At 27.3% G+C, this 14674-nt stretch overlaps 2 protein-coding genes across 2 annotated transcripts; one reads left to right on the top strand and one right to left on the bottom strand.

Moving 5' to 3' along the window:
- Nucleotides 1-1117: 1117 nt before the first annotated feature.
- Nucleotides 1118-13959, top strand: LOC113552581 (adhesive plaque matrix protein-like). Its single transcript, XM_026955438.1, has 6 exons — nucleotides 1118-1208; nucleotides 1312-1758; nucleotides 4862-4897; nucleotides 5000-5467; nucleotides 13195-13230; nucleotides 13333-13959. The coding sequence occupies exons 1-6, from the start codon at nucleotides 1197-1199 to the stop codon at nucleotides 13771-13773; spliced, it is 1440 nt and encodes a 479-aa protein (XP_026811239.1). The 5' UTR covers nucleotides 1118-1196; the 3' UTR covers nucleotides 13774-13959.
- On the bottom strand, nucleotides 8181-8989 carry LOC113554885 (cuticle protein 7-like). Its single transcript, XM_026958970.1, has 2 exons — nucleotides 8896-8989; nucleotides 8181-8792 (listed from the first exon to the last, which is right to left on the bottom strand). Exons 1-2 carry the CDS (start codon nucleotides 8905-8907, stop codon nucleotides 8367-8369), a joined length of 438 nt encoding a protein of 145 aa, XP_026814771.1. The 5' UTR covers nucleotides 8908-8989; the 3' UTR covers nucleotides 8181-8366.
- Nucleotides 13960-14674: the final 715 nt, after the last annotated feature.

Raw genomic sequence — 14674 nt, 5'->3', positions numbered from 1 at the left:
TAATTCAACGGTATAAAAAGAAAGGGAATGTTGACACAATTTGTTAAATAATAATGAAAAAATAATACATAGAAAAAAACACCTTAATTTAATATTATAATATTGTTTGGTAAAAACAAGATACTATTAATCGTAATCATATGTATAATAATATGCTTAAGCTATAATATTTGTTTTAAAATATTAAATAAATATATAAAAATAATATAATGCATTATCATTTTTGACAAGTTTTTACAAAATATATAAGATCTATTTTTAGAAAAATTATAAAAGAATGAATTTTCTAATGATTCCTTTTTTATTATTACTTAAGAAATTTTTAACAAGGATAAATAATTAAATTTCCTATATTGAAGGTGGTCTCTAATAAGAAAATTAAATTTGGTTTGTACTTAAGCTAGTCAAAAGTTGAAATACCAATGGTATTATTGAACAATACTAACTAAATAACGAATTCACATAACAACAGCCAAAGGGGAAAAAAATAAAATATTAATATAACAATGAAATTAATTATTTGATAATTTTAAATGAAAAAACTGTAGATGTTTGACATTTTTAATAAACATTTATGTCAATGTTTTCTAGATATGATATAATTATAAAAATATTTTGGAGTCATAGCACTATTAACTAAATTAAAAATTTATTAATTTTTAAATATTTATAGTGCTTTAATTAAGTAAAAGTTATAAATCAAAACAAAATCGAACAATTATTACAAATATAAAAAAAAATGTTGTGATATCCAATAACGGATACAGTAAATTCAACTCTCATTGTTACTGGTAGTTATAATATAATATATTTTTTAAATTTATCCCAAAAAATAAAAACATGAGAACTCATATAATATATAAAATTATTATAATCAGCGTTCAAGATTATATTAAAGTCGATAAATGAGTGTTACGAAAGTTCTATAAAAGTATATTAATTAAGCGTGAACGTAAGCATAATTTATAATTTTAATGAACTTGAACTAAATTCAAATTATTAAAAAATAAATAATTACAAATTAAATGTACCAATAAGTGTTAACGCCTTGACCGGTTCTTATTTAATATACAAATAGAAGGGATAATGTGATGGATTTTTAGCATAAATACCACGTCTCTGGTCTCCGTAATCATCAGTTCATTTGTGTGCACAGTCGTCGAATAATTTGACAACAACACCGACGAAAAATTAAAATGGCCGCTAAAGTAAGTCGAAATAATGTTGATTGGAATACATTTCAAGTAGTATTATAAAAAAAACTATTTGTTGCGCGGATATTAATTTAAAGACTTTTTTCTTTATTTACAGTTCATCATCTTCGCCGCTTGCGTGGCCACCGCCCTCTCCCAGTACGCTGCCCCAGCCTACAAACCCGCTTACTCCGCACCCGCTTACTCGGCACCAAAGGCTTACGCCCCAGAGCCCACATACGCACCAACACCTTACAACTTTGAATACAGCGTAAACGACCCACACACCTACGACGTGCACAGCCAATCCGAATACAGCGACGGAAACGGTTACGTCAAAGGAACCTACAGCCTTGTCGAAGCCGACGGCTCCATCCGTACCGTCGAGTACACCGCTGACGACTACAACGGTTTCAACGCCGTCGTCAAGAACGAAGGTGGATACAAAGCTCCATCATACTCCGCACCAGCTTACAAGCCAGCTTACTCCGCACCAGCTTACTCCGCACCAGCCTACTCCGCACCAGCATACTCCGCCCCGGCCTACAAGCCAGCCTACAAACCAGCATACTAATTTATTTAGTCGTGTAAACCCCAACTTTCTTCTTCATATTTATTTCTTCGTGTACCACTCTGGACCATCGTGTTCATATTGAACCGTGGTTTCAAACACATACCATGTCGTATTGATATCCATTACAATCGATACGACTTTGTATTTATTCTGTAAATAAATATAATAATGTATATTTATTGAAAATTTTTACTTTTTTTTTTATTTCTTACACCATCCTTCAGTCCTACTAGAACACAGGCTCTATGTTCAAATATGAAATTATTTGTTTTTTATATTTTATATATTCTGTGAGCGCTTGATCAGTTGCAGAGCAGAAAACATGCATTATAGGTGAATTTGAAAATTATACAAAAAATATATGGACTTTGTGTAAAATTAGATTAATTATTTTACATTAAATAATTTTTTTTATTTATATGTCTCATATCTTTTTAAGCAGACAATATGATGCTTGAATATTGATAGTTGTTTGCATCAGAAAATTGAATCTACTTGTTACTTGGAGGGAGGGATCTAAACTATAAAATATAGTTCTAAAACAATAGTAAATTTTACTCAAAAAATTAATTTCTTTTTAGTGTTATGAAAGAGTGGTTGTAGGACTTTATACATTTTACGTGAAATTTAAATTAACATTACATATATGTGATATAACATTCAACATTTTGTAAAATTATAATTTATTAACAGCTTCTTTTTTGAACAAATCTAAATGAAAAAAATATTATAATTTATTTTAATCATATCATCAGATTATTTATACGGTTTTAGTAGACATTTTAAGTCGTTGAAAAACAAAAATAAAAACAACGTATAAAAATTTATAAACATAAGTCAAATCTTTATGAGTATTAATAAATACAAATCAATTTTATTATACTATAGATTTCTTATATTTATGAAATCAGACACATATAAAATATTATGTGTACATATATATATTATATTGTACATAGATATTATATGTAAATATACATTTACTTATATTGTATTTAAATAATTTGGTATAAAGCTAGTTTTTTTTCTAAAAAATAAAACATATTTGTTATTTATTCAGTTTTAATATGAATATAAAATAATATAAAATTATATATATTTTATCTAAACATATTTAAATTTATTGGAAAAAGTTAGTCTATAAATATAATTTATCTTATAAATAAAAAAACCTAAAATATTATATAGAAGTTTTTCATTAATTTAACATCCTTTTTAACCTTTAACAACCATTAATTTCTTTATAATTTATACTTAATGCTAATGTCATTAAATAATATAGTCATTTTCATCAATTTTATATTATAAGATAAGTACAATATTTTATGACTTATGAATACTCGCATAAAATAATAAACGATAAAGTATATATTAAAGATTTAATAGTATGTTTCCAGTAATTCTATGTCCATTCTGTACTTGGATTTTTTTTTAGTGACATCTTCATTAATAAAAAGCAAATATATTTCCTATACTAATACAAAAATACAAAAGGTACAATAATATTTAAATTACTATAATTCATTATTTCATTTATATAATATTGTTATATACCTAAAAGTTATGAATCATAACTTATGACGCTGTAGAAATATAATTAATATAATATTATGGTGGGTTTTTATTACATAAATACACATTTTTATTAAGCTAAGATAAATTTAAAATTAAATTAAAACATTTATGAATGTACAACTTATTAAAGTAAATAACGACCATTTAAGCATACAAACCGGCGTGTATTTTAAGAAGTGCTTAACAATCTTTTTTATTTGTATATTTTTATAGTTTGTTGCGTGTATACAATGGTTAGAATGTAATACTTTATAGTTGAACAGCCATCTATAGTTAAAAATAAATAAATACTTGGTATACAACATTTTTTTAATAATTTTATTAAAAGATTATTATTATTAATTAATATTTTAATGGCTATGTATTATTATTTACTATTACATCATAAATGATAAATTTCAAAAAAAAGTTTAAATATTAATTAAACTTATTATTTTTTACTGACGACTTCGTGTTTATCAATAATATAACTCCCATAGTATAGCATAAATGACTTAAAATAAGTATAGTCATTTTGAATGATTCGAAGCAATTATAAATTGTAACAATGTGCACAACAGTAAACAGTAAAACTTTTTGGATTACAACTAAGATCGTTAAGGAAAAACCGTTATATTTTACATAATTTTCTAATTTGCCTATAATGCATGTTTTCTATTCCGCGACTGATGAAGCACGCACCGAATATATAAAATACATTTTGAAAAAATATATATATTATTTTTACATCTATATAAATATGTGTTGAAAATAAATACAACACGATATGTGTTTGAAACCACGGTACAATATGAACAAGATGGTTCAGAGAAGCATACGATAAAATAATAAGAAGAAAAAAGTTAGTAAATTTTAAAGTAAGAATAATCAATTAGAAAACTCATTGTGCAATCATCAGATATTCCTAATATTTAAAATATTTTTTTTTTAAATTTGATGGAATTTCACTAAAATTCTAAAATTATATACAAACGTATGCTAATTACAAACTATCGTAGTTACGTATCTACAAGAACAAGAAATAAAAAATAAATATCATAATATTAACAATTGTAACTATGTATTCTTAACCAACGATCGGGTGGACGGATAAAACAGAGAAATCGGGTGAAATATACTCATGTTAAGAAACCAAAATTTATGAATATAACAATAATATAACAAAGCGATTAAAATCATCAAGTATATATGATATACTACTAGTAATTAATAAATTTAAGCGAGAGTAGAAAAATGAATTTTAAATATAGTATGTCAACATTATATAACGAAATTTATGTTTTCAATGAACTTGATCCATATTTACACTATTTGAACACAATTTAATAAAAATTAAATACATTTATTGGGAGTTTACGCCCCAACCGGTTTTTGTTCTAAGCTATACAGTCGTTATACACTAACTGTCAATGGGATATTGTACGCATGGAAGGGATGATAGCATTTTTAGTATAAATACCACGTCTCTGGTCTCCGTAATCATCAGTTCATTTGTGTGCACAGTCGTCGAATAATTTGACAACAACACCGACAAAAAATTAAAATGGCCGCTAAAGTAAGTCGAAATAATGTTGATTGGAATACATTTCAAGTAGTATTATAAAAATACTATTTGTTGCACGGATATTAATTTAAAGACTTTTTTCTTTATTTACAGTTCATCATTTTCGCCGCTTGCGTGGCCACCGCCCTCTCCCAGTACGCTGCCCCAGCCTACAAACCCGCTTACTCCGCACCCGCTTACTCGGCACCAAAGGCTTACGCTCCAGAGCCCACATACGCACCAACACCTTACAACTTTGAATACAGCGTAAACGACCCACACACCTACGACGTGCACAGCCAATCCGAATACAGCGACGGAAACGGTTACGTCAAAGGAACCTACAGCCTTGTCGAAGCCGACGGCTCCATCCGTACCGTCGAGTACACCGCTGACGACTACAACGGTTTCAACGCCGTCGTCAAGAACGAAGGTGGATACAAAGCTCCATCATACTCCGCACCAGCTTACAAGCCAGCTTACTCCGCACCAGCTTACTCCGCACCAGCTTACTCCGCACCAGCCTACTCTGCACCAGCATACTCCGCCCCGGCCTACAAGCCAGCCTACAAACCAGCATACTAATTTATTTAGTCGTGTAAACCCCAACTTTCTTCTTCATATTTATTTCTTCGTGTACCACTCTGGACCATCGTGTTCATATTGAACCGTGGTTTCAAACACATACCATGTCGTATTGATATCTATTACAATCGATACGACTTTGTATTTATTCTGTAAATAAATATAATAATGTATATTTATTGAAAATTTTTACTTTTTTTTTTATTTCTTACACCATCCTTCAGTTCTACTACAACACAGGCTCAAATATATTTTATATATTCTTTGAGCGCTTGATCAGTTGTGGAGCAGAAAACATGCATTATAGGCAAATTAGAAATTTATACAAAATATAACGGTATTTTTCTAAACGATTTTAGTTTTAACCCAAAAAATATTACTCATAGAGCTTTAACACTCTTTACTGTTATGCACATTATTACAATTTATATTGAATATACATAACTCAAAATAATTAAACTAAGTTTAAGTCATTTAGATTATATTACGGGAATTATATGATTGATAAAAAAGAAATCGTCAGTAAAAAATTAATATTAAAATTTTTTTTTAATTAAGCATTCAAATGTATGTGGTACACCGGATTAGACAAATTACGTAATAATAATAATTAAGAATTATTAAATCTACGATTAAATTACAATTTTTGATCATTTTCGATGAGTTAGTAAAATATTATTTGATGATAACTCGAAATGCTTCTATATATAATGGAGAACAGTCATACAATGAATGGATGTATAAGAGAAATGATTCGAAAATATCCATTACAATCGATACGACTTTGTATTTATTCTGTAAATAAATATAATAATGTATATTTATTGAAAATTTTTAATTTTTTTTTTATTCTTACTCCATCCTGCAATCCTGCAGTCCTCGTGTCCTAGTCGTGCTAGAACACGAGACAAGTTAGAAAATTATACAAGAAATAACGGTATTTTCCAAACGATTTTAATTGTAATACAAAAAATATTACTCACATTTTTTACACTCTTTACTGGTATGCACATTTTTACAATTTATATTGACTTTACGTCATTCAAAATAACTATACTAATTTTAAGTCATTTATATTATACTACAAGAATTATACGATTGCTAAAAAATAAGTCGTCAATAAATAATTAATATTTAAACTTTTGTAAATAAAGTTTCAAATGTATGTAGTATGCGGGATTTGACATATGACGTAAGAATAATAAAAAAAATTATATAATCTACGATTCAAAACATTTTCAATAATTTAGTAAAATGTTATTTGGTAATAAATCGATATCACCTATATAAAATGATACTATTGTATAAAAAAATTATTCTAAAACAAAACAAACTATCATTCGGTATCACAAAGTTGGAAAAACCTGAAACCACCCAATATTGAAATGCTATATCGCTAAAAAAATTTACGAAATATAATATTTGAACGTTAAAATTCATAATAAAAATGCAACTATTAATTTAGTTATTTTTAATATAGTTTTCTATTTAAAAATCAAAAATTGATTGTGTTTCACTATTAAATAAAATGCTGAAAAAACAAAAATGTCATACAGTTTGAGTAAATCATAATACAAAATACTTTTTTATTACTTCTTGCTTCTGAAGACCAGTAGTCACAATATTTGTAACAATAAGAAGAGTTACATATATGTACCTGCAATTATACCAATGCCTCACAGTTGTAAAAAACTGTACGATGTATACCTACAAAACTCAAACAACCCAACTTTAAGCAGCTATAAACTACTAATAGATAAATTAAAAATAATAATTTTTACGTTAAAAATTATACCTACTTTTTAATTCATTTTAAATATAGGTTATCATTTGAAAATCACCAGTTGGCCATAATTTCACCATTAAACAAAAGAGAAAAAATAAAAATTTCATAGTTCGAAATAAGTTGTTACAAAGTACTTTGAAAAAAAATAAGTGAAAAAATATGAAAAAATAAAGAGTGTATATTAATAAAACAATCACCATGTATATAATATGCAAATTATGCCGCTGTAAATATAATATAGAATATTAAGTTACGTTCTTATTATATACATTTTTGATAATTATTATAATATTATCATTCAATAATATAGAAGACAGTTTAAACTTGTAGAAATGAGTGTAATATGTCTTAACTTTAAAAATTTGTAATTGATTTAAATCTTTTTTTAGATTTTGAGCAGAGGAAAGAATGAATTATAATATGGAGACTTTATTCTACTTACATTATATTCTTATGAATTTCACAACGACCTTTTTTAATTTATTAAAAAAAATAATTATATATTATATAGTATGATAATATTAATACCGTAATATTAAAAGTAAGCAAATGACTCATGATATAGTTAATTTTATGAAATTAACTTAGTGATACAGACTGTTATACCAATATCGTTAAGAATCATTTTTCGTATTTTTCTGTACATGTATATTTAATTTAATATAAGTTAAAATATTTAAATTATTTACAGTTTATATACATTGTAATAATTTGCATAACAGTAAAGAGTGTAAAAGCTCGGTGAATAATATTTTTTGTATAATTTTCAAATTCACCTATAATGCATGTTTTCTGCTTCGCAACTGATCAAGCGCTCACAGAATATATAAAATATAAAAAACAAATAATTTCGTATTTAAACATAGAGCCTGTGTTGTAGTAGGACTGAAGGATGGTGTAAAAAATAAAAAAAAAAATTAAAAATTTTCAATAAATATACATTATTATATTTATTTACAGAATAAATACAAAGTCGTATCGATTGTAATGGATATCAATACGACATGGTATGTGTTTGAAACCACGGTTCAATATGAACACGATGGTCCAGAGTGGTACACGAAGAAATAAATATGAAGAAGAAAGTTGGGGTTTACACGACTAAATAAATTAGTATGCTGGTTTGTAGGCTGGCTTGTAGGCCGGGGCGGTGTATGCTGGTGCGGAGTAAGCTGGCTTGTAAGCTGGTGCGGAGTATGATGGAGCTTTGTATCCACCTTCGTTCTTGACGACGGCGTTGAAACCGTTGTAGTCGTCAGCGGTGTACTCGACGGTACGGATGGAACCGTCGGCTTCGACAAGGCTGTAGGTTCCTTTGACGTAACCGTTTCCATCGCTGTATTCGGATTGGCTGTGCACGTCGTAGGTGTGTGGGTCGTTTACGCTGTATTCAAAGTTGTAAGGTGTTGGTGCGTATGTGGGCTCTGGGGCGTAAGCCTTTGGTGCCGAGTAAGCGGGTGCGGAGTAAGCGGGTTTGTAGGCTGGGGCAGCGTACTGGGAGAGTGCGGTAGCCACGCAAGCGGCGAAGATGATGAACTGTAAATAAAGAAAAAAGTCTTTAAATTAATATCCGTGCAACAAATAGTTTTTTTTATAATACTACTTGAAATGTATGCCAATCAACATTATTTCGACTTACTTTAGCGGCCATTTTAATTTTTCGTCGGTGTTGTTGTCAAATTATTCGACGACTGTGCACACAAATGAACTGATGATTACGGAGACCAGAGACGTGGTATTTATGCTTAAAGTTTACCAAAATATCCCTTCCATTTTATATAAAATATATATATCGTACATGACATTTTACATATTATTTCCCATCGGTAGTATATAATATGCATAATATGTATTATTGATCAAGAACCGGTCGAGGCGTAAACGCGGTTGAGGTACATTTAGTTTATATTAAATTATGTTCAAATTGTTTATGGATCAAGTTCATAAAACTTGTAAATTTATTTTACAATCACATTCTGTTTTTACAATAGAACTATTGTACTAATTTTTTTTTCGAATAACTGTTTACTGATTTTAATCCATATTATTTTGATTAAAGATAATTTTATCATCATATAATAGTATTTCTTACTTTTATAGTTTTATTTTTAATTTAACATTATATTTCTCTATATCTTTTTTATGAAAAATAGTAAAAAAAATGTTAAATTATCACTGATACTATATTAAGGTATTATAATAATAATTTTTTATACTAGATAATTATTATTTTGCAGTTTTTTAATAGTAATTTTGTAATAAATTCATCATTGATGAGATTTGAATGGTTGGTCGTCTTGTGAATTATAATTTTGAAATAAACCATTCATTTTGAAAAAGTAAATGATGAGCAAGAATTATTTAAAACTTGTCTTATATTGTACGGGAGTGAAAGTATTCAAATGCTATTGTTAGTACTTCAATCAATATTTTAAATATGTTTAATCAGTTAATTTATAATTAATAAAATTAATACATTTTATGTTTAATATGAGTTAGTAAATATATCTTTTAATAGTTTAAATACAATATTATTATTGTATTTCTCTAATAGTGCGTAACTCGTATATAATTTATTAACCATAAAATACTCGTATTATGCATGTTTTTAACAAAATATTTTTTTTATGTGTATATTATACCCGAACTAAGAATCATGTTCCTTGATGAAATAAACAAATGTATAATTTATACTCAAATAAATTTTATTTGTTAATTTATTAGATAAAAAAAAGTATTATGTAAAGAATTTTAACGTATTTAAAATAATTTATAAATACTTGTTTAAAGTATCAATCTGTCTATATTCTTAAATAATTTTTACCAACTTCTCAAATACGTATTTAAAATAACTGTACTATATAAACTTTAATAAAATTATTGTAACAAGTATTTTTTACAAGATAGGTGTTGCTATAGTCTTTTGCTAAGTAATAATATTAAGGTAATAAAACTTAACAGTTTATTTACTTATATGCTATACGATTGGTTCTTTACCTTTATACAATTACAACCTTAAGGCCGAGTAACTCGTTTTTTTGTTCAATTGAATTTATTTTTCACAAGACTACATAGAATTTTTATTTTTGATTATTTAAAACACCATTATATGTCTGTAGATAATATTTTTGAAACCAAAATCAGAAATGAATTATTCTGCTTCTCTCTGACCACACAAAAATAATAAATAAAAACAAGTTTAAAAACTCAATACAAACTAATACATTCTCATCATAATGCTCAAAAGCAATTTTTTCTCTAAACGTCTAAAAAATTATTTTTTTGTTTTTATTTTACTTTCGATATTCGATACATCGAAATTATATTACACAATATTGTGAAAGCATAACAGTAATAGAGTTGTATAATATAAACCTCAGGAAAATCATTATTTATTGTTTTATTATTAAATTATATTTCATAGGAGGACAGCCTACTGTGGTAAGAGCTTTAAGACATGTACTGAGCTGATATAAGATTATTGTGGTTTTTTTTTAATTTTGAAATATTGTGAGTGGTGCTAAGAAGCCAATTGAAGTAATTTAAAACGCCACACACAACTAGACTGTATAAAACTTTATAGAACAAAAAATATATAAGACATAATAAAATGAATAATATTATCATAGAAAAAAGAAGATATTTTATGCCTTATAAATTTACCTTTAATATTATTGTCGTTCAAATGTGTACTAAGTATAATGGTATAATATTCCATGACTGTGTATAGTATTTGCATATGAATTCACGTACCGAACTGTCGTTTATTTTTTTTAATTTTAATTTTCGTTAGTAATTTTATTAAAACGTAAAGAATATAATATAATAAGTGTTCAAATCACCTAACACGTGGGTATCATTTGTCACAAGAGGCCTAAGCCAACGGCGCGTGCGTAGTCATCGTCGTACCTGTGTAGTGTATATGTGTCAAGTATCATCGCTGAACTAACTACACCTCTATCGAACCCTAACCACGACGAGTGCTTCTTCAAAAATCGTTGACAATTATAATAATGGCATTTTTAATTTATATAATTTCAAACACTTTATTCGCAGAAACGTACCTATAGTTGTACATAATATTTTAACCTCTATATATTATAATATAGTCATGACACTCTGAATCGATGTACTGTGTTGCTTAACGGGCGAGGGTAGTCACTTATAAACGTGCAAAATCCAACTGCGAAAGTCGTTTATCCTGGTTAACTGGTCAAAATATATTATTTGGACAAGTAATTTATGGAAAATAGTTATTTAGCCATGATCTTTACATTTATTTTAAATTATAAAATAAGGTTAAACAATGCTCTAATATTTTTTTTTAAATATTATTCTCTGTCTTATTCACACATATAAGGAATATTATCCTATTATATTTAAGAACTAAAATATAAAGTTTCTTAAAAAGTAAAATATTAAATATTTTTTCTTGGTTGTACTCGCACATATAAACTATAAATCATTATTTTTATGAACAGATTTACAAGTTCAACATAATTATTAATTGTTTTCCAATTCATTTTCTTAAATCAATTAGAAGTCATACATAGACTTTTTTAAGATGTATTTATTTTATTAAATAATATTATTTTTATAACAGTCCTAATAAATAATTTATCTCGGATACAATTATTCAACTAGTATTATATTATCTTGATGCATAGAACAATAATCTGAATAATCTAAACTTGTAGTAGATTATAATATTATTTATTTTTTAAATTTTGTATTCAATTTTATTTTAATTTAAACTAACGTTATGCGATTTTTATAAATCAAACTTATAATTACAATTTAGTTTTGCATTTTATTAATCATTAGGCATTTTTATACGTAGAATGTATACGATAGGATTTTAATTTTGTTTAGAGATAAATGCAATCACCTCGTGATATATAATTTACTTTCGTAGAGTGTATATATAAAATGTGTTTAATGAAAAATTGCGATGTTTTTGTTATGTGTCTTTTTTAGCTACGCTAAAAAACAACGATATTTGTTATCATTATGTCGTTAGAGTAGAGTAAATTATAGTTTATTCTTCACATTATAAAATATATTTAGAGAAAAAAATTCAAAAAACAAAATAATCTAAAAATACAAGGCAAGTATTATGTAAATCGAATAATTTGGGTTTTCATTTATACTTCAATAGTATTGTGTTCTATTCCAACGAATTTCGTAAATTAATATAATAACAAATAAAAAATATTGATCGTCAATTCAGAAAAATCAAAAATAAAAAATATTTTTTTTTTAAACTAAACATGAATCCTAAAACAACATTGATAGCAATCGTTTTTTAAAGTATAGTAAGTATATATTTTTTACAAAAGATTTCATAATGTAAAAATACAATTGAAACCAATTCATTAAAATCAACTTATTTAACATAATAATATTCATTGTTAAACATTGATTGTTTAAAACACAGGAAAACTCCAACTGTGATTGTTATAAGTTGATGGGAAAAATATATATTTTGATCATCCGCTTTTCAAGAACAAATATTCAAAGCCGATCTCTGTATAGATATATATCATACAGATATTATTTTATAAATAATAAAAAAGAAGAGAAAAAAATTATATTATTTCAAACTGAAATAAGATTAAAACTACGTTATTTTATCTACTATTTTTTTTTTATTCACAAAATTACTAAGGTCTATTTAGGTAATTTATTGAACTTGATCTACATTTATATTATATTCAATCATAATGTAATATTAATGATATTGAATTCACAGATGTGTACGCCCCAACCGGTTTTGGTTCAGTGATATACAGTATCCACTAACTGCCAGTGAAAAATTGTACGTATAATGAAGTATACATATGGAAGGGATGTGTTGGTAAGCTTTAAGCATAAATACCACGTCTCTGGTCTCCGTAATCATCAGTTCATTTGTGTGCACAGTCGTCGAATAATTTGACATCAACACCGACAAAAAATTAAAATGGCCGCTAAAGTAAGTCGAAATAATGTTGATTGGAATACATTTCAAGTAGTATTATAAAAATTCTATTTGTTGCACGGATATTAATTTAAAGACTTTTTTCTTTATTTACAGTTCATCATCTTCGCCGCTTGCGTGGCCACCGCCCTCTCCCAGTACGCTGCCCCAGCCTACAAACCCGCTTACTCCGCACCCGCTTACTCGGCACCAAAGGCTTACGCCCCAGAGCCCACATACGCACCAACACCTTACAACTTTGAATACAGCGTAAACGACCCACACACCTACGACGTGCACAGCCAATCCGAATACAGCGACGGAAACGGTTACGTCAAAGGAACCTACAGCCTTGTCGAAGCCGACGGCTCCATCCGTACCGTCGAGTACACCGCTGACGACTACAACGGTTTCAACGCCGTCGTCAAGAACGAAGGTGGATACAAAGCTCCATCATACTCCGCACCAGCTTACAAGCCAGCTTACTCCGCACCAGCCTACTCTGCACCAGCATACTCCGCCACGGCCTACAAGCCAGCCTACAAACCAGCATACTAATTTATTTAGTCGTGTAAACCCCAACTTTCTTCTTCATATTTATTTCTTCTTGTACCACTCTGGACCATCGTGTTCACATTGAACCGTGGTTTCAAACACATACCATGTCGTATTGATATCCATTACAATCGATATGACTTTGTATTTGTTCTGTAAATAAATATAATAATGTATATTTATTGAAAATTTTTACTTTTTTTTTATTTCTTACACCATCCTTCAGTTCTACTACAACACAGGCTCAAATATATTTTATATATTCTTTGAGCGCTTGATCAGTTGTGGAGCAGAAAACATGCATTATAGGCAAATTTGAAAATTATACAAAATATAACGGTATTTTCATAAACGATTTTAGTTATAACACAAAAAATATAACTCACAGTCCACAGAGCTTTAGCATTCTTTACTTTTATGCACATTATTACAATTTATATAAACTATACATCATTTAAATTTTTTAACTTATATTAAATTAAATATACATGTACAAAAAAACTGGTATGCAATACTTCGGCATTGACATATTATTATTATATAATCATAATAATAATTACTATAGTTTTTCATATAATTATATTATGAGTTATATCAGCGATATAACTATCAATGGTTTATTAAATGATTCACGATAATTAAGTATCATACTATATCAGAAGTAACTCTAATTTACTTTCACAAAAGGATAACATTGTACACGAAAAATGATTCTTAACGATATTGGTATAACAGTCTGTATCACTAAGTTAATTTCATAAAATTAACTATATCATGAGTCATTTGCTTACTTTTAATATTACGGTATTAATATTATCATACTATATAATATATAATTATTTTTTTAATAAATTAAAAAAGGTCGTTGTGAAATTCATAAGAATATAATGTAAGTAGAATAAAG

The sequence above is a fragment of the Rhopalosiphum maidis genome, chromosome 2, assembly GCF_003676215.2.
Source record: "Rhopalosiphum maidis isolate BTI-1 chromosome 2, ASM367621v3, whole genome shotgun sequence".
NCBI classification, from domain to species: Eukaryota; Metazoa; Arthropoda; class Insecta; order Hemiptera; family Aphididae; genus Rhopalosiphum; species Rhopalosiphum maidis.
The sequence above is the reverse complement of the archived record's forward strand: the minus strand, read 5'-3'. Positions and strand labels throughout refer to the sequence as shown.

What these genes read in the sequence shown, in the direction of transcription:
- LOC113552581 (XM_026955438.1), top strand. An exon ending in AAATTAAAATGGCCGCTAAA is followed by an intron (nt 4,898 to 4,999) that starts GTAAGTCGAAAT and finishes CTTTATTTACAG; the next exon opens with TTCATCATTTTCGCCGCTTG. An exon ending in CAGCCTACAAACCAGCATAC is followed by an intron (nt 5,468 to 13,194) that starts TAATTTATTTAG and finishes CGAATAATTTGA; the next exon opens with CATCAACACCGACAAAAAAT.